General features: G+C 35.5%; 1 protein-coding gene across 1 annotated transcript in view; it reads left to right on the forward strand.

Annotated features, from left to right (window-relative positions):
- The first annotated feature begins 1,905 nt into the window (after window positions 1-1,905).
- LOC144980515 (apicoplast pyruvate carrier 1-like) overlaps window positions 1,906-26,140 on the forward strand; it is a 24,386-nt gene continuing 151 nt past the window's right edge. Inside the window, 12 exon segments of the mRNA XM_078928155.1 lie at window positions 1,906-2,226; window positions 8,411-8,549; window positions 10,922-11,111; window positions 11,584-11,710; window positions 14,092-14,231; window positions 15,302-15,425; window positions 17,622-17,743; window positions 19,688-19,781; window positions 19,784-19,804; window positions 21,288-21,410; window positions 22,237-22,446; window positions 24,259-24,357. Of these exon segments, the coding sequence (XP_078784281.1) occupies window positions 8,450-8,549; window positions 10,922-11,111; window positions 11,584-11,710; window positions 14,092-14,231; window positions 15,302-15,425; window positions 17,622-17,743; window positions 19,688-19,781; window positions 19,784-19,804; window positions 21,288-21,410; window positions 22,237-22,446; window positions 24,259-24,357 (1,350 nt within the window). The 5' untranslated portion in view covers window positions 1,906-2,226; window positions 8,411-8,449.

Here is a 26,140-nt window from a genome sequence, read left to right on the forward strand (position 1 = left end):
TATTGGCTATTAAGCTTAACTGCTGGTCAAAATTACTTCGCGATGGTGGCGAACGAATCGGCGATCTCAAGAAGTGGGTGAGAGAGGGATCTAGAAATGACTTTGGGTTTGAAACGAATATTTTTGTGTTCGTGGATAGCTCACACGGTAGAGCCACGCTTTCACCTGCCAGGCGGAGTTGTCGTACCAATAAGGTCGCAGGTTCAAACCCCACCACCGCCGCGAAAAAAATTTTTTATTACGGAGTTATAGTTAGACACCGAAGCTCGCCTAACGAACGACTTGCCCAACACGTGACCATTTTTTTTCTCGCGTCCTCTCGTCTAATCTCGTCACTCCCGAATAGAAAGAGGAGGCGGAGCTCATATGATATAACGCAATGAAAGTTCTGTCCGATGACGGGTGGGGGGATATCACCTCTCCAAAACTTACCTTATTATATGAGATCTTGAGATTCTTATCCAATCATCGATTGCTCGTTTGACAGTTCGCTTGTGAACAGTTAGGAGACCATCTCTTGATTTATGGGCAGGCGGCTTTGCGTAAAGGCGGTGAGTGTTGTATACATCAAAGAGTACCGCTGACCGATGGGTAAATAGTGGTTGTGTAACCCAAAAGCCCTGCCGTCTCGACTGCAAGGTCTTGTATGTAATAGTTGCGTCACCATCTCAAGGCTCAGGAATTAATTAGTGAGCTGATTCAAACAATGTGGGTTTCAAATTTATCGTATACGTAATCATTTGGAAGCTACAGAGAAAGGTGTTTTTGTGTAATCCCTTTCACACACACACACGCGCGCGCGCGCACACACACACACACACACACACACACAAACATATACAAACAATACACAAACAATACACATCCCTGGTCATCTATTGCCTATATTATTAATGTTAATATATACATCCCTTGCTGATTGTCACTACCCCCCCCCCCCCCCAACCATTTCCACCATCCAAGTACCAGCGGCCTTTTCTCTTTGATTTCGTATCATGGTCTACCCGAAGCCCAACACCTCGATCGTTTGTGGGTCAACCCACCCCCCCCCCTCCCCCCACCTTCCCCCGTAATCAATTTATAATTTTCTCTCGGTATAGAGCGCCACATGCACAATTATATACTATTGAATGACACTGACCTTGCCCCTCCCCTAACACAAGCCAACAGCAACCCAAGCTATCCTCTATCACGTGACCTTAGATCCGATGCTGCATACCGCTTGAGAGTCTTCACTATCCAGATCTCGTTCATGGTCACGTGAGAAGGCTATATCCGTTCGGGTTCGGCGTTCGGGTTCGGCGTTCGACCCGATTTCGTTAAAAGCCTAATAACCAAAGTCAACACAGCGCCTATTGTCTTCTGGCACAAAACTATAGGCCACAGGGGTTTCGTTGATAATGCCACGCCCACATTTGTTTGTTTTCACCCCCCCTCTCTCTCTCTCTCTCTCTCTCTCTCTCTCTCTCTCTCTCTCTCTCTCTCTCTCTCTCTCTCTCTCTCTCTCTCTCACACACACATACATAGGTACATTAAACTACAATAGTAAAGACACACACAAACACACGCTCACGCACCCGACATAAGGTCACACTCCAAGTCCAAACGTTCACGTTTAGTTAGTCGTTTAGAAAGAAAGTCTAATCTTTAATAAAGAGACATGTGATTTTTTCATATCTTTCGTTGGACCGTGTCGTCGATAGTCTAATTAGTGTTCCTCAGACCTCAGACCCAACACAAAGTACTCCCCCATGCCCATACAACAAAGGAAATAAGCCCACCCTTCAACATATTATCATTACCTTAGACTGCGACGACAATGTTTATTTCTTTTCATCAACCGCTGACACTATAATGCTGTTCTGCCAAATTATTGTGGTCTTTCACAGTAGGCCTCTTGTAAACAGAGGACGTAAACAAATAATCTGACTGTACCACAATATGTTTCCAAATGGTCGATTACATACCGTACTGAAATGTATTGACAAGATCTGCTGTTGACAGAGAGTTACTGATAAAAATTATTTCAAAGAGACATTCTTCTCAGCTGTTACCGAAATATCATCCTATTCGGCATATATACACATGACTTTCACTATCATCGATTAGGTGACGACAAGACACAAGACAAGCCTGCGATAACCAAAATCAATCACAAGGCCAAGGTTTAGTATTTCCAGTCAGGTTAACCACTAACGGAGTTCTTTGCACTGGATTTTCACATAGGTATGTTTCTTAACGTTAATGTTAAAATTAAGGGAAATGTACCTTCTAGTTGAAGTATTTAATCGATAGTGGATTTATGAATTGGACTGACTTGTTTTATAGTTCTAGTTATAGTGATCAAGTTGTATCCTTCGATAAATAAACTTGAACCGTTATCTTTCGAACTTTAACTTTCATTTGTATTATAATACACCTAGTCACCTAGTGCAGTAAACGAGATGTTCCCTTTTATCAACCCTCTAATTCTAATGATGATAATTTTAAAATAATCTTCTAATAGTTTGGGAGGCTTCCGAAAGCTCCTCGAGCTAAGGGAAACAACCCAAGTATTCCTTCTTAACTAACCCAGAGAAAAAATAAAACTTATTGTACTCCTAACTAACCCTTATAGGAAAAACAAACATCCATAGGACATTTACTAAAGGCCACATCTATTCGCAGTACTACTGCGAATAATGATTTTCTCTATTCGCAATAGTACTGTGAATAGTAGATAGCAGTCGTTTTTGTTATTCACAGTAGTACTGCAAATTGTAGATAAATTAAATTGAGCTTTTATAAAGCGCAATATCCACTAAATGTGCTCAAAGCGCTTTACAAGGGGTCCCTGGTCAACAGCAACATTTAACATGTAGGACGGGACATGCCGCCTGTTAGGCGATATTACAATTTTTCGGACAAAGACAACGCTGTTAACGACCAGGTACTCATTTTACACCTAAGTACGGTGAGAGAATGTGAGTAAAGAGTCTTTTCCAAGGACTCAACCATGTGCCGAGCGAGGCTCGAACCCAGGACCTTCCGATCCGAAAGCGAGTGTCATACTACTAGACCACATAGCCGCGCTAGATAGCATTCTTATTCGTGATTCGCAGTAGTACTGCAACCAATAGATATCATTCATTCCAGTTATTTGCAGTAGTAGCCTTCGAGGCTAGAGAGCTTTATTGTTTAGAGGATTGGGCACAAAATATAAATAAACTACATTATTAGTATTACCTCTATTGTTTATTTTTATTTATTTATTATTATTATTATTTATTTTAAGACAATTATTACTATTTATTATTTTGCATTTCGTTGACGATGACGATGTGTCTTGGTGGTGTTGATGTGGTGGTTGTGACTGTAGTGGTGGTGTTGATGATGTAGTAGTGGTAGTGATGATGACTATAAGGCTAGTGATGATGATGGTGGTGGCGGTTGCTGTAGTTTTGATAACGACGTGGTAGCTGTGGTAGTGGTAGTAATGATGATGAGGTAATAGTTGTGGTTGTAGTGTCGGTAGCGATGATGACGAGGAGGAGGATGATGATGTAAAGGTGGTGGTGGTTGCTATAGTTTTGATAACGATGTGGAGGTCGCTGTGGTAGTAGTAGTAATGATGATGTGGTTGGGGCTGTAGTTGGGGAGGTGCAAATGGGGAAATTTTCCTCGATTGGATTGGGGTAACAAAACCAAAACACGATCTTGTCAAGTTTCAGACTTGAAGAAAAAATTGAAACGTTCAAAATCTCAATTCTAAGTCGCACAAAATGTTTCATTCATCCCTCTTCTTTCCTTCTCAAACTAATACACTCTCATTCAACTTCAAGCCATTCGACAACATGCCATTTTGAACAGAAAATACGGTGTTGTGTTTATTGAGGGGACAACGACTAATTTTCAGAGACAGGAGAGCACTTCTACTACTGGGAATAGTGATTCCGCCGTTGACTCACTATTTGCAGTGCTACTGCGAATAAGCACTTCATTTATTAAAACACATAACTAACCCTAATATTTTTTTTTTAACTCTCTATCTCTCTCTCTCTCTCTCTCTCTTTCTCTTTCTCTCTCTCTCTCTCTCTCTCTCTCTCTCTCTCTCTTCTCTCTCTCTCTCTCACACACACACACACTCTCACACACACCGTAGCCATCATTAAGTTATAGCCTGACACTAAGACCCACGAGGACTTTCATTTGACGTCATTATTTAGTTTGTGCACCGCCTAGTGAGTTGTTGTTAGTAGTGTTCATGGAAACAAGTGATCCCATTGGTTGAACGATTGAATACAACTCACAACTTGTTTTCTTTTGTGGCCAAAGACTTGTCTTTTGACGTCATTTTTTGGTCAGTGTCAGACTATAAGTTTACAATGGCTATGCAGACACACTCTCTCACCAGTGCTAATGACTCATATCTCAGTGCTCCTGCAAATAATAGAAGTTACCATCAATAAACTACATCTACTACTACAACCACCACCACATCAACCTCCACATCGTCATCAAAACTATAGCAACCACCACCACCTTTACATCATCGTCCTCTCCTCGTCATCATCGCTACCACTGCCACTACTACAACCACAACAATCTCATTATCATCATCATTACTACCACTATCACAGCTACCACATCGTTATCAAAACTACAGCAATCGCCACCACCATTACATCATCATCATTATCCTTATAGTCACCATTACTACCACTACCACATCATCAACACCACCACTACAATCACAACCACCACATCAACACCACCATCACTACACAACAACAGACACATCGTCCTCGTCAACAAAATGCAAAATAATAATAATAATAATAATAATAATAATAGTAATAATTTTTAAAATATTATTAAAAAAAAAAATAATAATAATAATAATAATAATAATAATAATAATAATAATAATAATATAATAATAATAATAATAATAACGGTAATAAGATACTACATTTTTTTAAAAAATAAATAAATTTTTAAAAATAAAAAATAATAACAATATATACTTTATTCGTCCAAAAAAATGGAAATTGGTTTACAGACATGGCATGCATAAAAATGTATAAACACTAAGTTGAGAATCTATGGCAACAATGTATACATATAATATATATGTATATATATATATAGATATAGATATGCAAATGTACAAACATGTAAAAATATACAATCAAGAACCAATAGCAACACCTTATATATTAATTTAATAAATTGAGATAGGCCATACCTCTGGCCTTTAGTCCGAACTTGTGAGTGTATATTTAAAAGATAGTATTTAATTTAAATCACAGTTGGGCGTTAAAAATTCGAACACCATAGTTGCAAAAATGAATTAAGGTGACGTGTTGTCTTTGTTTTTATAGATATAAGGCGACGGCTCCTCATGGAGAACTTAATATATTTGCGAAGGGGGTGATCGCCATCCTTCATAGCTTTCTCCATTTTACTTAGACAAAATCTCTTGAACAGTTCTTCCACATTGGAAATTGGGTGAGTATAACTCCTGGCTTTATCAATTATCCGATCAATTTTCTTAATGTCGCAAATACTGGCATTTCCACACCATGCTGTAATACAAGAAATAATAACGGTCTCCAAAACGGATCTATAAAAAAGGGTGCATAACGTTTTGTCGAAGTCAAATTCTGCAAGTTTCCAAATAAAATACATTCTTCTGTTCAATTTAGAGATAACAGCATCAGTTTGTAAATGCCACTGCAATTTATTGTCAATTAAAAAACCCAAATATTTGTAAACCGAAACTTGCTCAACAGCTTGATTTTTAATTTTGAGCGGAGTGATGGAATTTTTGTTCTTCCTAAAATCAAAAATCATTTCTTTGGTTTTTCCTACATTTAATTTCAGGGAGTTATCTTCACACCAATCAACAAATCTGTTGATCTCAGATCTGTATGTCGTTTCATCATCTTTAAATATTAACCCTTGGAGGGCAGTGTCGTCAGCAAATTTCAAAATAATAATAATAATGTAGTTTATTTATATTTTGCGTCCAATCCTCTATACAATAAAGCTCTAGGCCTGAAGGCCACTTCTACAAATACAGAACGAACCTGTATTTGCAGTACTACTGAAATTAACTCAAATGAATTATATCTACTAGTTGCAGTACTACTGTGAATAGAGGTGGCCTTGATAGAAAAAAAAAAAAACCTAGAACTACTCTGCACTACCTTTCAATACCTCATCAATGACAAAATAACGATGGAGAACCAAAACAATGGTCATATTAGGAAATTTTAAACTTTCACTTAACCTATTAAGGTTTGTTCTAGAATTTTTAAGTGCTCTATATATATTGACAAATTGAATAAATAAATGCCTGACAAAAGATCTATGGTTAATATACTATTGAAAGAGATGCTACCTATATATATATATATATATATATATATATATATATATATATATAGAAGAGAGAGAGAGAGAGAGAGAGAGAGAGAGAGAGAGAGAGAGAGAGAGAGAGAGAGAGAGAGAATATTCCTATCAGATTTGTTGAAATATTTTATTCGTTATCACATGGTACGTAATTATGTTTTGTTTTGTTTATTATGTCAATGGATGGATACGAGTGTTATTTAGCTTGTTATACAAATAAAAGCTTTTATGTTATCATTGCTAAATATCGAGGTTAAATCCATGACCTCAAAAGATAGCAGTTAAGTCATGGATTGGTATTAAGTACAATTGAGGCTGTAGGGACTGTCAACAGAGGGGAAGGATTGAGGAGATAGATAGTATGGGCTTGGCTAAGAAGCTCACAACATTGCCATCCGGAAGTATAACGGACCAACACACAAAACTATGTGTAACCTTGAACGTTTATAGTCTGGTTAATATTGTTTAGTGAGAATTACTCATAAACGCGGATGGCAAAAAGCAATAACAAAGACTTGAGTGACGTCAACTTCATACTATATATAGGTACAGTCAAAGTTGTCACTGTTGTGTGTGTGTGTGTGTGTGTTTGTGTGTTTATATATACTTTTAATATCCATGAACAAACCATGAAATTGACCTAACAGGTGATGTGCATGTGTGTTTGTGTGTTTATATTATATACTTTTAATATCCATGAACAAACCATGAAATTGACCTAACAGGTGTTATGTTGGTTGGTGTGTGTGTGTGTGTGTGTTGTGTGTGTGTGTGTGTGTGTGTTTATACAGTATATATCAATGAATAGACCATGAAAATTGACCTATCGGGTGACTCAAATTTGATGTAGGTCCAGATGTTATTTGTTTTTTGTTGTTTTGTTTTCTTCGTAAAGTTTTGATTTAACTCTCAGAAGTTGTGAAAGGGTGGCACTTTTGATTTTAAGTCCAATTGTGATTTTATCTTTTGGGGGATTGAATTGTAAAATTGTGTAGTAATAGTAGTGTGGACTTCCTGCAATAGATGGGGGATTAACTATAATGTGTTTGGTGGTCTGACAAAACGTGCCACTTGGTGGAATAGTTCAAATCTCTAAAGTAAGTGAAGACAAATGTGTATAGCTGCTATCATTTCTATGGAAAACAGTCCTTCATGGCTATTAGGCTCATGGAACCAGAGTTGTTGTTTTTTTTTCCCCATTTCTATAGCGTGACACAGATGATAACAATTGCTTGTAACCCTTTGGATAGGATGCCAGTCTATCGGAAAGTACTAAAAGACCCAACCATCCATTCAACACTGGGTAGACAAGGGGAGGTGGGACTCTGAAAAAAATCTCGACTTCGACTGGGATTGATCTCGGTCCCTTTGCATATGAAGCGAGTGCTCTACCAACTGAGATATCATGACCCCCGTGTCCATGTGACATGCAGTTTAAATTTTCAAATTATCTCAACTGCGAACAAAGTTAAAGATATTTAAGCAAACCTGAGTTTAAGATAAAGAAAACGTTTGTTTTGTTTTTAGCTTTAGTATATCTCGACAATACGATATCTGATACACTTTATCAGACCATTAAATTGGTGACCCACCATCTCAAAACGGTATTATTTCAGAATGTATCCAACTCCAAAAATTGACTTCAGAAATAAAACGATGAAAAATGTGAACTTTGAGTTATTTTTGAAATGTTATGTGTGAAATAGTATTCATTCTTCTCCATGAAGAAGTGAACTAAAACTCTCTAAGTTTGATATTTGTGTGGCTATAAATTCAATTTCCAGCACCAAATTTTATCTCGATATAATCGTACGATTTTGAGACGATGGGTCACATACATGATTTATGCTAGGCTTACGCTTTTATCAGGTTTTACTTGCTGTTTAACGTTACTTATTGTAATAAAAAAAAGTTTTGTTTTGTTGGGTTTGTTTTGATTTGGTTGGGGTTTTTTTTTTTCATGTTTAATCTTTGTCATCCTTAATTATTTTTTTTTCCCTCACATCTATAAAAGGAAAGTCCCAAGGGGTGGTACTGGTGTGTACAACTTGCAATGGATCCAGTCTTGAGCAGAAGACAAAAATGGAGGTTGGCGAGTGTGTTAGTGGGTGGGATTATGATCCATCTGTCCCTGGGAACTCTCTACACGTTTGGTAAGGGTTGACATTTTATAATACAGTAATCTTCAGTATTTATATTGACTTGCAATAATATTTATTTTAGATTATTTTCATTGTTATTATTATTATTATTAGTAGTAGTATTATTATTATTAGTATTTTTATCATTATTATTATTATTATTATTATTATTATTATTATTATTATTATTATTATTATTATTATTATTATTATTATTATTGTTATTATTATTATTATTATTATTATTATTATTATTATTATTATTATTATTATTATTATTATTATTATTATTATTATTATTATTCTCATTGATTTGTTTTTTTCTTTTTTTTCTGTTTTGTTTTATTTTTTGTTTTTTTGTTTGTTTGTTTTGTTTGTTTTTGTTTTTGGGGGGGGGGGGGGGGTGTTGGGGGTTTTTCTATGTCGTTTGTTTGTTTGTTTCTAATATCCAGGCAGCTTAAACCCTTACATGGCATCTAAAACGAGAAGAAAAATAAGAAGAAGAAAAAGAGGATGAAGAAGAAGTAGAAGGATGAGGAGAAAGAGGGAGAGGAATGGGAGTCGAGTTGTATGGAGTATTGTGGGATCAATCCCCATTTCATATTTTTATTATCCTGCATGATAGTTTAAAGGATGAGGCTGAAAAGACATTTGAGTTTGATATCTCTATACATTTTCATATCTAATCATGTCAGAGATGCCAAACTGTGCGCAAAATACATAATTTGTACGAATTTTCATGTCCAGTACCCAAATAAACTAAATGGTAGTTTCTGTACGCAATTCTTTTTTCTTTTTTTCTTTTTTTCTTCTTTTTTTTTTCTTTTTTTGTTTGTTTGTTTGTTTGTTTCAGAATGGTATGTGTTTGTTTTAATATTTCATGAACGAGGAGTCCTTAAGGCGGAAGAATCAATGCTATCATGCTTTGTGTCCTAAGTTGTCACATGTGCACAATTACATGAATTCCGTAGACACTTCCAATTTTATGACGTCAACCTAGATAAGATAGACTGGCACCAAGTGTCAAAAAAGTGACTTGGATAAGATAAAGAGTCAACAGGATAAGGGTAGGGGGAATGGACTTTTTTATGTATTTATTTATTTGTTTTAATTATTTGTAAAAGTACCTAGTCTTTTTTAAAACACTTCTATTTAAAATGAGAGGGATGTAAATTCATATAACATTCTAGTAGAGAGGTCTTTCTTTCTCTTTATGTAATATATCCATCTCTCTCTGTCTCTCTCTCTCTCTCTCTCTCTCTCTCTCTCTCTCTCTCTCTCTCTCTCTCTCTCTCTCTCTTTCTGTCTCTCTCTTTCTCTCTCTCCATCTATCTATCTATCTATCTTCCTCTTTTTTTATTCCTCTCGTCATTTTCTGTCCTTCAGTTTCCCCTGCCTTACGTAGGTTGTATGGCCACTTGGTTACAACAACCAATAAGTTCTGGCATAAGGCATGAGAATGGTTTGACCATTGAGGCAAAAGTTTATCATCATTCCTGTAGTGCCTGTAGTGGATAAATAACAATTTTTATACATTGTATCTTTGAAATGATTTTAACAACTTATAAAATATTCCTTAGAATTTAAATATCTTATGCTGGGAATGAATGTTTTGATGATAGTATTAATATGTAACATAATATCACCTAAATATGGTTTAATCTGTCATGTTGGATTTAGTTTGATTTTGACTGATGGACGGATACATTTTCTTCCTTTTTGACAAATTGCCATTATGATCTAAGGTAGCTATCTTGGCTTTCTTTAGTAACTTATTTGGCAACTATGCTGTTTGTTTTTTTTCTGGTATTTCCCTTATTGTGAAGATCTTTGTAACTTTCAATGGTAGGAATTGGCTGAGTTAGAGTTGGGTTTTTTTCTCGTTAAGAGCACTGATTGTCTCATTTTATGGATTTGCATTCCGTTTCAGTTTGACACATTTTTCCTGTTCTTTTTTCTTTTTCAAAATTTATTGGACAATGTAAGAAATTTTGGTGCAAAATATAATTTGTTTTAGCTTCAAGTAAGGAATTTGAAATTTATTTGTTGGTATCTCTGTTATGTAATCTAATTTTTTTTTTTTTTTTCTAGTCCTTCAGAGCCCATGGAGCCGGAGTTTATCCCAGTTTCTATAGCTTGAAACAGACAATAGCAGTTGCTTATTTGGATAGAACGCTAGTCTATTTCAAAGTACTTTCCACCATATCTAACAGACCCAGCTACCCGATCACTGCTGGATGGACAGGGGGGTCAGAAAAAAAATCGTGATTACATCCGGGATCAATCTCGGTCCCTTCGCATCTGAAGTGAGTGCTCTATCAACTAAGCTATTGGGACCACCACTTTAATTTTGGGTTGTTTTTTTTTTCTTTGTTTTTTTCAAGGCAACTTAAATCCTTACATGACGTCCTACATGAGGAGTCGCGGCGTTTTCTCTGACCTGACCTACACGGAATGTTCCTGGGCTTTTGCATTGGCCTGCATGGGACAAGGGGCGTCCATGACCTTTGGTGGCATTTTGGAACAAAAAATTGGCCTAAGGCTGGCCAGTCTCATCGGATGTTGGCTCATGAGGTAGAGATGTTTTGAAAATAAATTAATAGTAAATGTTTTGTTCGTTGGCTTTTGTTTTGTTTTAATTTTTGGAAGGTTTTTTTTTTGTTTGTTTGTGGTTTTTTTCTTGTTTTATTTCCTGATTCAAAACTTTGTCTCTATGTGTGTGTGTGACTGTGTATGTTAGAAAGGGAGAGATGGGAGAGGAGGGGGAGGGGTAGAGAGAGAATGCTGTAGTATGAGCTCAACTGTGTGTACTCGACAACTGTCAGACATCGTAACAAGGTTGATGATGTTAATTAATTGATGAAGTAATTAATTTACTTCTGACACAACCTTGTGTGACTTTGGTTGAAATAATAATGATATTGATAATATTAAGAGGAGATGAAAAAGAGGAGGAGCAGGAGAAAAGCAGAATTATGATTAGGATATAAATATAAATAGTGATAATAGTGATCAATAATGATGATAATTTACTCTTCATACACAGCCTTGGAGTGTTCCTTACCTACTTGACCGTCCAGCATTCCTTTGTCGGTGTTATCTTCACCTACGGCCTCATGTTCGGTCTTGGCACTGGTCTAGCTTATGCCTTGCCTCTCAGCTGTGCTATGAGGGTGAGTAGTAAAAACTGTTCAGTAGTCAGTGGGATGATCTGTTTGTCAACAGATAGTAGTTCCCTTCCTTGTGTGACCTGACCTACTTTTCCTTGACGACGACTTGAAGTAGTGCAAACAAAAAAAAAAAACAAAGAAAGACAACTTGAGCTTTTATATAGAACAATATCCATTAAATGTTCTCAAAGCGCATTACAAATGGTCCCTGACCAATCACAACCCATAACAATAGAATGACACATGACACCTGTTTGGCGATATTAGAATTTTTTTCTGACAGAGATCAGGTACTCATTTTACACCTGGGAATGGTGAGATAATGTGAGTAAAGAGCCTTTTCCAAGGACTCAACTATGCACCAAGCGAGGCTCGAACCCAAGACCTTCTGATCTGAAAGTGGGTGTCATACCACTAGACCACATAGCTGCATAAACAAACAGTGAGTGATAGGTTAGCAAAAGAATAGCAGTTAGAACACTGTTTCCGGTTTTATCTTTACTCTATTTGTTTACAATGTTGTACCAACTTCCAGAGAGAGTGGAGGGTCAGAGGTGGCGAATTCCGGACCCACTTATTTTGCAGCTATGTGGTCTTGTGGTATGATACTCGCCTTCGGATCGGAAGGTCCTGGGTTCGAGCCTCACTCAGTACATAGTTAAGTCCTTGGAAAAGGCTCTTGACTCACATTCTCTCATCATACTCAGGTGTAAAATGAGTACCTGGCCATTTACAGCGTTGTCTCTGACCAAAAAAAAAAGAAATATCGCCTAACAGACATCATGTCACATCCTTATGTTAAGTGTTGCTGTTAGCAAGGGACCCCTTGTAAAGCGCTTTGAGCACGTTTAGTGGATTAACCATATTTTAACTCATCGCCTTAAAATGGTATTATGTCAGGGTTTTTTACAAAAAGTAGTCCTTCAGAGCCATGAGGCCCATGGAGCCGGAGTTTATCACAGTTTCTATAGCGTGAACTGGACAACAGCAATTGCTTGTTATCCTTTGGGTAGGACACTAGTCTATCGCAAAGTTCTTTCTGCCAGTTCCATGAGACCCAGCTACCCATTCACTGCTGGATAGACATGGGGGTGAGAAAACAATATCGACTGCACCCAGGATCTGTCTTGGTCCCTTTGTGTGTGAAGTGAGTGCTCTGCCAACTAGCAGGGTCCCCACCGGGTCGTGAAATCGGGAAAAAGTCGGGAATTTTGTGATGGGGTCGTGAAGTCGGGAAAATGTCGGGAATTTTGTGATGGGTTGGGAAGTCGGGGAAAAAACAATATCTTTTTAAAATTTTGTTCTATGGGGAAAAAAAGAAAGCAAAATTGAATCAACTGATGGTAAGGAAGGAATCTAGGGGTAAGATGTAATGGTTAATAAATAGCTAGTATAATCATCTGTTCTTTGAAGGCTACACTAGTAAATGTACATGTACATGTGCACTAATTTAAAGAAGTAATGATATTTTATTTTGATAAATGGCTTTTTTAAAAATCATTCTTGACGCATGGCGGAATAATTTTCCACCGCGCGATGGGGTCTTGAAAAAAATTTCAAAGATTTGGGATCCCTTGGTCAGGGTAAACCAGATCCTAAAAAAGGGATTTTAAACCTAAAATGACTAGTACTGTGAACATTTTCGTTTTTTCAGTTAGTTTTACGGGCCTACTTTTACAAATTTTCGACCTCAAAAAGGGGAAAATTCAAGAAATCAAACAAAATCTCATGATTAAATTTCATCCTGGGTGAAATCATGACAGGTTAAAGAATCGAGAGTGGGCGAGGTTTATTGCTTCAGTAGTGTGTCACCACTTATTAGAGACAAAAGAGGGTATGACTTTGCAATACGGGTTTGTGACTATTAGGAAGGGAGGGGGCTGGGTATAGTCAACACAACAGGTAGAAAATGACTTATGTAAGGAGAGACTGAGCAATGATATCCTTTGTATGGGTTTGACAGCTGTGCATTGTGATCAATGGATTTGGTGAGAGCTTATTGTCTATCATCACGGCTAATCTCTTGGACTCTTTTCATATCTTAAGAACAAAAGAGTGAAAGTAAATCCAATCTGAATAAGATGTCAGCTTGCATCAAAGCTGCTTTTGCTTGTCAAAATCAATACAGGGCTGCCATGTCGTTTTTATTTCATTCAAATTGCTCAGTCTGTGGTGGACTAAGAACTAATACCAGTCCCCAAATGTACCCCCAGATTGAGTATTTAACAAATATGATAAAATGTACATCATTTGATAGATTTCATCCTTCCCCACACTTAAGGAAAAGAACATAGGGCCTGCAGGTTACTGAGTCTTATTAAGCTCCTTGACACATTTATTGAATAAGTATGTAATACCCCCCCCCCCCACCACCCCCTATCCAGTGGATGCCTCACCGTAAAGGTCTCATGAACGGATTGATAGTGGCCGGATTTGGTGGAGGAGCTTTCATCTTTGACCAGGTCCAGAAGGCATACATCAACCCTAATGACAAAGAGGCTACACATGAAGTTGACGGTGAAAAGTGAGTATCATATTATCAAATGTCAATTTTTTTAAAATTGTGCAGCTTCTTCATCCACTGTTGTTCAAAGAAAGATTGTTTATTAACTGGAGTTGGTTCCTTGAAGAAATGCATTCCCTTGTGAAGAATATAATCCTGCCTTAAAGCTCTCTTTTCGCATTTTCTCACTGCACCAATTGTTAAATTATGAGTACCAGATACCAGGCTGGTTACATCATTGTCTGTGTCGAAAATAATTGTAATAGTGCTTTACAGACATCATGTTTTATCCTTAATGTAGTTAAGTGTTGCTGTTGGTTTTGAACCCCTTGAAAAGTTCTAAGAGCAAATTTTGGGGTATTTATCTTTGTCGAGATAACAACTGATAACAACAAATAAAAACTGATAATTTCAAATAACAACTGATAACATGCATGCCGAATCTTACGAATTTTTCGTAATTTTACGAATTTTAGACAAATTTCATGGTCAAATACGAAATTTTATGGAAAATTACGAATTTTTAATTCTTAGTAATAATTAAATGATAATAAAAATAATAATAATGATCGTAATAATAATAATAATAATAATAAGAAGAAGAACAACAACAACTACTACTACTACTACTACTACTACTACTACTACTACTACTACTACTACTACTACTACTACTACTACTACTACTACTACTACTACTACTATAATAATGATGATGATAATAATAATAATAATAATAATAATAATAATGATAATAATAATAATAATATTGTGGTTGTTCATACACAATTTCAAAACATGAATTTCCTTGTCAAATTACTAAAAATTGACATTAAAATTACTAAATTTGAAGTTTTCAATTTGGCAAGTCTGTGATAACACAAATGTACTTTGATTCTATCCTCAAAAATCAATATTCATGTGGTCAACTAGGTCCCAATTTTACGTGCACAACTCGACAAAGATAAATACCCCAAATCTTGTGGATATTGTGCTATATAAAAGCCCCAATTTTTTATTTTTAAAGAAATTTTTGTGTGTATTATTTTTTTTGAGGATGTCGTTTGGGTTTTTTTTTTATTCCCTCCCAGGTATTTCACACAGGATGATGTGTTAGACAGGGTCCCTAATGTTTTCCTGTTGCTTGGAGGTTGTTATGCTGCCATGCAGTTCGTAGGATGCATGCTGCTCTCCTACCCTTCTCCTGCATATGAGGTAAGATTTGTGTTGTTTCATTTTATTATTACGATGGAGTCTCCAGCTAAAAAAAAATCCAGTACTCCATAAAACTCCATTTCACCCAAAGAATGTTTTGAAATTTAGCAATTCTAAATGGATGATATGCGTTTATGTAAAATACTCACAGCATCCATCAGCCGGATTTAACATCCAACACACAAAATTATGTGTAACCTTGAACATTTATAGTCTGATTGTTTGAATTTAGTGACAACTAATCACCGAAATGGCTGTCTAAAAACAGAGTTTCAAAGTTTATTTAATCTTAGGCTTTCGCCAATAATTTATACAATTTGATGACAACATACATGAAAGTGAGAAAAAAAAGGTAAATGAAACCAAAGAATAAAATTATACCATTAATTACCACAAAAATACAACTGTAATACCACCAATAATAATAATAATAATAATAATAAAAATAATAATAATAATAATAAATATAATAATAATAATAATAATAATAATAATAATAATAATAATAATAATAATAATAATAATAATAATAATGATAATAATAATATTAATAATATTAATAATAATAATATTAATAATATTAATAATAATAATAATAATAATAATAATAATTAATAATAATAATAATAATAATAATAATAATAATAATAATAATAATAATAATAATAATATATAAATATAATAATAATAATATTATTAATAAATTACAGTAAAAATAACAGAAGCACAACAGCAATAATATCTAGTTTTGTTTTTGTAAATGAGGACCACGCTTATACCCCATTCATTAACAATAAAGAAGATAGGAATTATATCATGGTAATTCTGTTTCGGATAATAAAGTTATTGATACATGTTAAGTGTTGCTGTCGGCCAGGGACCCCTTGTAAAGCACTTTGAGCATGTTTAGTGGATATTGTGCTATATAAAAGTTCGATTTTTAATTTTGATTTTTTATTTTTTATTTGAGCTTTTATATAGCGCAAAATCCACTAAATGTGCTCAAAGTGCTTTATAAGGGATCCCTGGCCAACAGCAACATTTAACATGTAGGATGGGACAGGAAGCCTTTTAGGCGAAATTACAAATTTTTTTTCAGACAGAGACAACGCTGTTAATGGCCAAGTACTCTTTTTACACCTGAGCACAGTGAGAGAATGTGAGTTAAGAGCCTTTTCCAAGGACTCAACTATGCGCCCCAGGACCTTCTGATCCAAAAGCGAGTGTCATACCACTAGACCACATAGCCACACAAATCTTTTTTAACTGATTAAAGGAAAACAATTGAGAAGCTTTATCAAATCTTTGTGTAATGCAGGATCGGGATTGTCACTTGTCGTAAAATATAACTATTTAACAAGTGAAGTTCTTCCTTAAACCTGAAATGAAACAGTGCTGTTGGCTTTCCTCGGATCTGTGGAAATCCCGCAATTTTGTAGTCAGAGGAGGAGGTTCTCCTTTTTTTAAAATTTAATTTCCCACAAGCAAATTACAGTAAAAGACTTGAGATGTGTGGTGGAACAAATCAGTGCAATTTCCTACTCTCCAGAAATTAGCGAGAGTATCATTCAATGATAATTTGTTATCTCAGTTGCCTTAAAAGTTGGAGTTAATGCAGTAAAAATGGAGGGTTAACGGCAATTGTTCAAAATCGTTCTCTATTTTCACTTTCTGACACCATCAGCACTGATGAAAGTGTTACCAAAAAAAAAAAGAAAGAAAACAAACAAAACGTAACACCTGTTCCATGGCCTGGCAAGATTGTGACACATGTGACATAAATGTGAATTTTAACTCTCTCCCCCCCCCCCCCCCACCCGACACACACACACACACACACACACACACATACACACAAAGATAAACTGAAAGCAAAAACAAATATGTGTGGCAGTGAAATGAAATTAATAAGAATAATTGAAACTTAAAGAACATGTTGACATTTTAGACAACTTAATATGTCATGTCAGAGTCTGCATAAAGGTTATTTGAAAAAGTGTGTGGCTGCACGTCTGATAAATCTTGAGATCTGAGGACCGATTTGTATTTTTCTTTCTGCTTTGTCTGGCACTGTTTCATACACACTTTTTTCAGATTTTTATCTGTCACTAGTGCCTGCTGGTTAATTTGTCACCTATAGCTAGCCTTGGCTGTTAGCAAGATTTGTGGTAATCCATTTGGTTTGTTTCATTTCAGGAAGCTCAACTCATAGATGTTAAAGATAACGAAGATAACAGGAAAAATGCTTACCATAGGCTTTGTGATGATGAAGAAGAATCGATACACAATGCAATTTCCAATGCAACTGACACTATACAGTAAGTTTATTTGAAATTGGACTTTTTTTAAAGATCAATTTGTCTTTTGTTTCACAAAATATCATAAATGAGATTTGGTCATTTCCTCCCATAGTGGTCAGGGAGGCTGCTAGTAGCTGTGGACTGTAAAAAGTAACAAGCAAAAATGAATAACAGCTTCAAAAAAATAACACAATACCAAACACAGAAGGTTTTAGGCTAAAAACCCTTCTTCAGTGAACAACCTATGGAGGAATATAGATAATCCATCAAACAGACGTACGATGTCACCAGGAATCACCCATGTTGTCCAACGTGAGAAAAAAATAAAACAAAAGTGCTTGAAGCGGAGCTTGAACCCAGAACCTTTCAGAATACTATCCAATGCCTTAACCACTTGGCCACCATGCTCCCTTCGAATGTTTAGGTTTTAAATATATTACAGTATTCTCACATCTTATTTTGCCTACAATATTGTTTCCGCAGTAGATTAATTCATTGCATCACCTGATGATACATTGAACAATTTTATTGAGGAAACAATATTGTAGGCAAAATAAGAGCTGAGAATACTGCAGTAATTTGAGATCCTTAGTTAGTCAAGCATTCTAAAGATTCGTACACATCAATATCTCACAAAATAGGTCTTAAATATATATAGGGTGCAAGAGAAAAAAAACTTTAAAAATTATGATGCTATTTTAATACGATGTAGAATTCAGAAATATACGAAAATGTACATGCTACAATAACAAAACCTTAAGTTATTTTTTGCGAAGTTTAATTTTTTTAAATGCTCTGTTGGTTAAGAAACTATGCTGGTTATACTGAAGTTGTATTAAAATCACGATGATGAAAGTTTCCAAACTTGCATCTTGATTTTGCAGTGTAGTGTTACTAATGTAAGAAATTGTCCTGTTTTGTTTAATATCAGATGACGAATCGGGATAAAGTCTGGAAAAAGGTTCTTTTTCTTCTAACAATTAAAAATGAAAAAGTATGGAAAAGAACACAGCAGAAACCAGTGGGAGAGGAAATAGGAAGAAGACGATGGAGGTGGATTGGACACACCCTTAGAAAGAATGACTCCACTATAACAAAGAAAGTATTGGACTGGAACCCAGAAGATCAAGGGGAAGACCACGAGGAACATGGAGAAGAATTATAGAAGCTGATATAGAGAGAAGTGATAAGACATAGAACGAGATAAAAAAAAGTTAGCTCAGGATAGAGAAGGATGGAAACTGTTTGTATGTGGCCTATACCCTGACCCAGGGTGAAAAAGGCAATGATGATGATGATGACGGGCAGATATAATATTCAATTTATTACTAAAGATGAATGGGCTCCAATGAGTCCTGAATTGAATCCAATGGACTACGGCATTTGGCCATTGATGCCCAATGTGGTTTAAGGGCCTTACAACAGTTTACACAGAAGCAGAGTTAAAATAGTCAATTTAAAATGCATGGGATGAAATCACAATTTAAGACAATAGAAAATCAATTGGATCATTAGAAAAAAAGGTGATGCACAGTAAAAAGAAAAATGGGGGATCGACAGATGCACATCAAAATTTGAGAATTACGTCAAAATCTTCTATATGGAATTGTCGCAGTGTTTCTCTTAAAATAATCGTCAAATTAATATTTTTCAATATATTTTTCCTGAAAGCCTTGTACGTAATGTTCAATAAATTGGTTTAATTGTGGTGAAATTTCAGACTTGCATCAGTTATGATCTGGGAGTTACAGGCCTCTACACTTTTCCGGCCTTTTTTCTCACACTCGAAACATTTATACGTGATTATGTTTATTCTTATCTGGGTCTTTGTGGCAGTGTTTAAATGGTCTCAAACTATGCACAGGATTGCTCTTAGGTCATCTACTGTATCGATCTTGAACAAGTCTCCTTTGTCTGACATTCTTTTTTTTTTTTTAAATTTATTTTAACTACTTATTGCAGACACGAAACCATCAATTACAGCCCGTCACAGATAATAAAGACTAAGCCTTTCTACATGATATTTTTGACTTTTTCTTCATGGGGCAAGGAATATTGTTTACATCAACTCTTTATAAGGTAAGTTTATAACAGCAATTTTATTTATGATGAAAATAATCATGGTGATTATTAAAAAAAAATTTTTTATACAAACTTTATATAGCACAATATCCACTAAATGTGCTCACAGGGGCCCCTAACCACAGCAACAATTAACATGAAGGATAAGGCATGATGCCTATTAAGCGATATAACAATATATTTTTTAATAAATATAAAGATATAAATAAAAATAAAATTCCCTTTATTCATCCCATTGGGGAAATTGTCTCTAGGGTCTATTCCAGGGGAAGACTGGAATAACCCAGGCGTCAGCCATAATACAGCGCCGCAAATTGAGCTAGGGCGAGGTGACTTGCTCAAGGCCACAAGGCACAGTGGCAGGCGATTGAACTTGGTACCTTTTGGGTTACGAAGCAAAGACCGTACCACTAGCCATGCTGCCCCTTTTTTCCAACAGAGACAACGCTGTTAGTAGTCTGGTACTCATTTTACACCTGAGTATGGTGAGAGAATGGGAGTAAAGAGTCTTTTTCGCGTTCTCAACGATGCACCACTCAGAACGGTCTTGAACCTAGGACCTTCTGATCGTAAGGCGAGTGTCATACCACTAGACCTCATGAGGTAAAAATCACGGACAAGTGCTGCAGATACATCAATAGGGATATACGATGGCTCAATTTATTTAAAGAAGACTGATGATGTGGATGTTTCTGGTTTTCATCTTTATCGACAAAACACAATGTACGAAACACCAAGGACGAATGAGAGATGTGAGAATGGTGTAGTTAACTATGTGTTTTGTTGATAATAGTATACAACTCATTCAATCTTAGAGATTTTTGCTACTTTTCAAAATTGGAAAAAATGTTTTAAAAATGAGAATGTACATAGATAGTTTTATTCAACTATCATTAACATGTAAACACTAAAAACATTAACTTTGATAATATGCCTATAATTTGTCTCATAAAAATGTAATAAATAGGCATGGAGTAAAAGTAACCCGGGTCAACTACGGATATAGTCGGTGTGAGAGTTGAGTGAGTTAAACGGGAAATCCGAAACGTCCCCATTTTCGGTCTTCATTGATTAATTTGAAGCTTCCATTTCATTTCCTCCTGGTATTTATTTCTTCGAGCTTCAACAACAGCAGCGACATTTTCATCAGGGGTATTGGGAGCGTTTGTCAAACTATTATGTATTTAAACATTTTACGCTGCAACCAACAATAGAAGAAAGCGTGTTATCATTATACAAGGTTGCCAATTTTCCATTTATTTACGGAATTCAGTATATTATAAACCCTCAGTATATTTTCCAATCACCTGCTAAACGGAAAAATAGTAAGTACAAAAGTCTTTTTACTACTGGAGTTCAGCACTCAGAAATGGGTCACTCAATGTGTTTGTGTAAAAGTTCAGTAAATTTTTGCCTCCAGAATTGGCAACCCTGAGTATTATAAAATCGCATTGCATCACATTTCTTGTTTAATCCACAGGCTTATGGTTTAACATTTATCTCCGATGACACTTTCCTGTCCTGGACTGGTACATTTGCAGCTGTTTTCAATGGGTTAGGAAGGATATTCTGGGGTTCCCTGGCTGACAAGTTCTCTTATAAGGTCATTATATACATCTTTTTAAACTACTAGAATTGTTTGCCTGGAAATTGTAATGGTTACGGCATATTATTTTTATTTCCAAGGAAGTCTCCTGCAGGCTTTGATAATAATAAGAAGAAAAAGAAGAAGGTGAAGCAGAAGAAGAAGAAGAAGAAGAAGAAGAAGGAGAAGAATGAGAAGAAGAAGAAGAAGAAGAAGAAGAAGAAGAAGAAAGAAGAAGAAGAAGAAGAAGAAGAAGAAGAAGAAGAGGAAGAATAAGAAGAATGAGAAGAAGAAGAAAAAGAAAAAGAAGAATGATGGTGACGACGATGATGATAATATTACCAATAATATTGCAGCGTTTGAAACTCTGATATCTACAATGTTAAAAACTTTGGCACGTGATCTGAACAAGTGGGTATGAAAGGTGTCAGACAAAGCAAGAAAGAAAAATACAAGAAAAAAAACCATCCCAAAAACCATACCTCGACTAGGATCGAACCTCAGACCTTCTGATTACCAGTCAGGTGTGCTACCATTACACCACAGAGGAGCCCAAAAGTTGGGACAATTTTAATACCCATATTCTTCACATGGGACGCGTTTTACGCTGTGAACCGTCACTTGCATCAAACAACACATACATTGAACACGAGGATGAGGATGAAGATATTTGAGTTACTCCATTTTTATTTTTGAAAATATCAAGTTAAGAAACTAGGCACTGGTGTAATATTCCACACTTTGACTTGCAGAGTATTTAATTGAATCTATTATATATTATGACAGCATGAACTTGATAGAGCATTGAAAAATGAACGAGTTCTTTTTTTGTTTGTTTTTCCAGGTGGCAGCCATGTTTATGACAAGTGCCTTCACGTGTCTACTGGTCACATTCCAAGTGACGAAAGTAGCTGGAGAGGCACTCTTCTTTATCTATGTCTGTCTCCTGTTTGGCACTTTCAGTGGGAGCTTTGCACTTTTCCCAACTGTCACCGCTAAGTGTTTTGGGCAGAAATATGCTTCAAGGAATTATGGGCTGGTCTTTACATCTCAGGTATATAATATATAGATTAATGGCATCTTTTTGTTGTTTTTTTGTGTTTTTTTTTTGTATTGTTTTGTTTTATTTTGATTTTTTGAGATTTTTTATAGTTCGAGGTCTCAAGGTTGAGAGCTTTTGCCAGATGAGGGTTATTTAAATCGATCAATATTTGAAGGACAAATTTCCAGGCCAATATTTTTAATACGTGTTATTCCAGAATACGACAGTTAATTGGTTAAGAAAAAATCAGACAAATCTATCATTTGGCTCTTGTTGTCTTGAGGTAAGACACTCGCCTTCTAACATCTAGGCCACGGGTTTGAGTCCCGTTTTGGGCAAATCAAGGTTGAGTCCCCAGGAAAGGCTCTTTACTCACACTCTCACACCGCTCTCGGGTGTAAAATGAGGACCTGACCAGTAACAGCATTGTCTCATGTCAAAAATTATATTGGATGTAAGTGTAAGAGCACTTAACTTGTATCATGTCTCATCCTACACATTTAAAAGTTGTAAGTGACTTCAGTGCTTTGAGTATAATTAAGTTTATTTTCCTTTGTGTATTTGTTAGTTACCTCATTTTATCCTGACTTTTATCCTTTAAGGGGGTCCCAATAGTTTTCAGTTGGTAGAGCATTCGCTTCACAGCCAAAGGGACCAAGATCGATCCCGGGTGTGGTCCAGATTTATTTTTTTTTGGACCCCTCTGTCTACCCAACAGTGATTGGGTTGCTTGGTCTCTTTGATCTGGTGGAAAGTACTTTACGATAGACTATACTAGCCTCCAAGGATAGCTAGCTATTTCTATTGCTATTGTCCGTGTCATGCTTTAGAAACTGGGATAAACTTTGGCCCCACTGGCTTAATGGCTCTGAAAGACTACTTTTTTTCTTCTTTTTTTTTATATCTTTTAAGACCAGTTCTCAAAATTATTACAATTATTTCTATCCTATATATGAAAAATAATAGAAAGCATCAAAATTTTAATTACATGTGTGCTAATAAGTGTAAATAGAATAGCAATTATCAAATGGAACTGAAGCTTTGAGTAGATTAACGAAGACAGATAAAGTGGACGTTTTTCTGGTTTCCCTTTTGTCAAGAAAACACGATGAATGAAACACAAACAACAAATGAGAAATGAAAGATTGGCGTTGTTATGGTGAATTCATCTTTAGTGTCTCGCTCACTGTGCCTTGTTGCCAAAGGAGAAATGGGAAATATCCACATTATCATGTAGGTATTTGTTAATTAAATCGAAGCGTCCATTCCATTTGATTATTGTTATTTATTTCATCGAGCTTCGAGCAGCGACATTTGCATTCGCTAATAAAACTATTACTTTTGTTATTATCTCATTTGATCTCATTCTTTGCTATTTTTAGTTCTGCCTTCTATACAAGTCAAAGTGATACAAAGCTGCCAGAAGCTGTGGACTGTAAAAAATAATAAACTAAAATGAATATAACACAGCTTTAAAAAAAAAGAGCATAATACCGACCACCAAACGTTTCAGGCTCAAAAACCTTCTTCAGCCAACAATTTAATAAATTATAACATAAATAGGCGCCTACATTACTTAAATATTTTAAAATTATTAAATATTCAAGCATTTTTAATAAAAAGGAAATTTTAGATGTTTTTATTTCTGTTACAGAAAACTCAAATATTTCTCTGGTTTTTAAGTAATGTATTTTTTTTTAATTAAAAAAAAATAAATTTGGCTGAAGAAGGGTTTTGAGCCCAACATATTCTGTGTTTGGTATTCTGTTCTTTTTTGAAGTTGTTATATTCATATTTTGATTTTAATATTGCTGTCTGTTTCAGTGTTTGACAGCACCAATAGGTGTTTTCGCAGCTCACAAGCTTCAGGTTTCAATAGGATGGACTGGTGTGTTTATTATGTGGCTGCGAGCGCATTTATAAGTAAGTGGAAATTCTGTTGTGCTTGATGGGAATGTTATTCATCCTCACCATAGATTTTGATTCCATTGAGGAAAACTCAGTAGAACATAAACTTTATATATTTACATTCCAGTGTTGCTTTAGCTCACTCAATCCTAGAGATTTTTTTCTACTTTTCAAAATTGGAAAAATGTATTAAAAATGAGCATGCACAGAGTTTTATTCAACTCTCATTAACATATAAAAACTAAAAACATGTTTGATACTATGCCTATAATAATTTGTCTCAGAAAAATGTAATTAATAGGATGGGTAAAAGTAACCCTGGTAAACTACGAATATAGTCGGTGTTAGGGTTGAGTGAGTTAAGATAAAGAACTGAAGAAAAAAGGGGAAAAAAGTTTTAAGAAAGAAAAATACAAGAAAAAAAATCATCTTTAAAAATCAGTCTTCCTTGACTGGGGATCGAACCTCGGCTACTCTAAAAAAAAAAACATGAGTTTTATATAGCGTAATATCCACTAAATGTACTCAAAGCGCTTTACAAGGAGTCCCTGGTCAACAGCAACATTTAACATGTTGGACGGGACATGACGACTGTTAGGCGATGTTACAATTTTTCGGACAAAGACAACGCTGTTATCAGCCAGGTACTCATTTTACACCTGAGTACGGTGAGAGAATATGAGTAAAGAGCCTTTTTCAAGGACTCAACTATGCGCCAAGTGCGAGGCTCGAACCCAGGACCTTCCGATCCTAAAGTGAGTGTCATACTCATACCACTAGACCACATAGCCACACATAGTAGAACATAGCCTCTCATAACATTTAAACGAACCCGTTAAAAGATGTAATTTTTGTGAAAGGAAAGTATTTCCATGTTTTGTTTTGTTTTGTTTTTTTTTTTGGGGGGGGGGGGGGTTCATTATGATGATAACATTCTTAAAATTTAGACAGTTCATTCAATAGTTGATCGACTGATGAAATAACGCACAAAGCTAAATTTGATATCGTCTGAAAGGGGAAATTTCCCAAACATTAACATTAACTTTGTATTTAGCATACGGAGCCACAAAAACATAGCAATATTTTATATTATATTTATATTAGATTATTGCTAACATTATTGAGATTATAACAATAAGATATAACAGACATTTTGTATAGACTTGAATCATTGAATGATATAACAATAAGATATAACAGACATATTGTGTAGACTTGAATCATTGAGAGATTATAACAATAAGATATAACAAGACATTTTGTGTAGACTTGAATGATTGATGCACCTTGTTATTACTTTTACTTCGTCTCTTTTTTTAAGTCTGTATATTTGACATTTATCTCAAACTTCTACTTCTGAGTGGGGTTACAGACCTCCCATAGTGGGCAGGGAGGTACATACTGTGTCCTCTATCCCTGTATATCTGTTTTCTAACTTGCTTTCTGTCTTTGTCTTCGAATGAGATGCGAGGGAAACAGTCAAATGTATAGTTAGTTTTGGGAGATGATATTTTTTCCTTGTAAATCATCTCTCTGTTATGCACTGTATTATCTTTACTTTTACATAAATATGATTTGTAAAACAATTGACTGTGTTCCTCTTGGCGGGGACCTGAGCTTGTGTCTGGTTGAGACACTTAGTGATCTCAAACTAAGTGCACTAATAATGTGCTCTTGGAATCTACATCTGATCCCTATTTGTTCCCAGTTCCCCTTTGTCTTGCTTATTCTCGGGTGCTTTAATTGTAAATCTAGAACTTTTTACTATCCCATTCCCTTCCATTTTACTGGCGCTGAT

This window comes from Berghia stephanieae, chromosome 10 (assembly GCF_034508935.2).
Source record: "Berghia stephanieae isolate SIO BIC M18660-M18661 chromosome 10, UCSD_Bste_1.3, whole genome shotgun sequence".
NCBI lineage: Eukaryota > Metazoa > Mollusca > Gastropoda > Nudibranchia > Aeolidiidae > Berghia > Berghia stephanieae.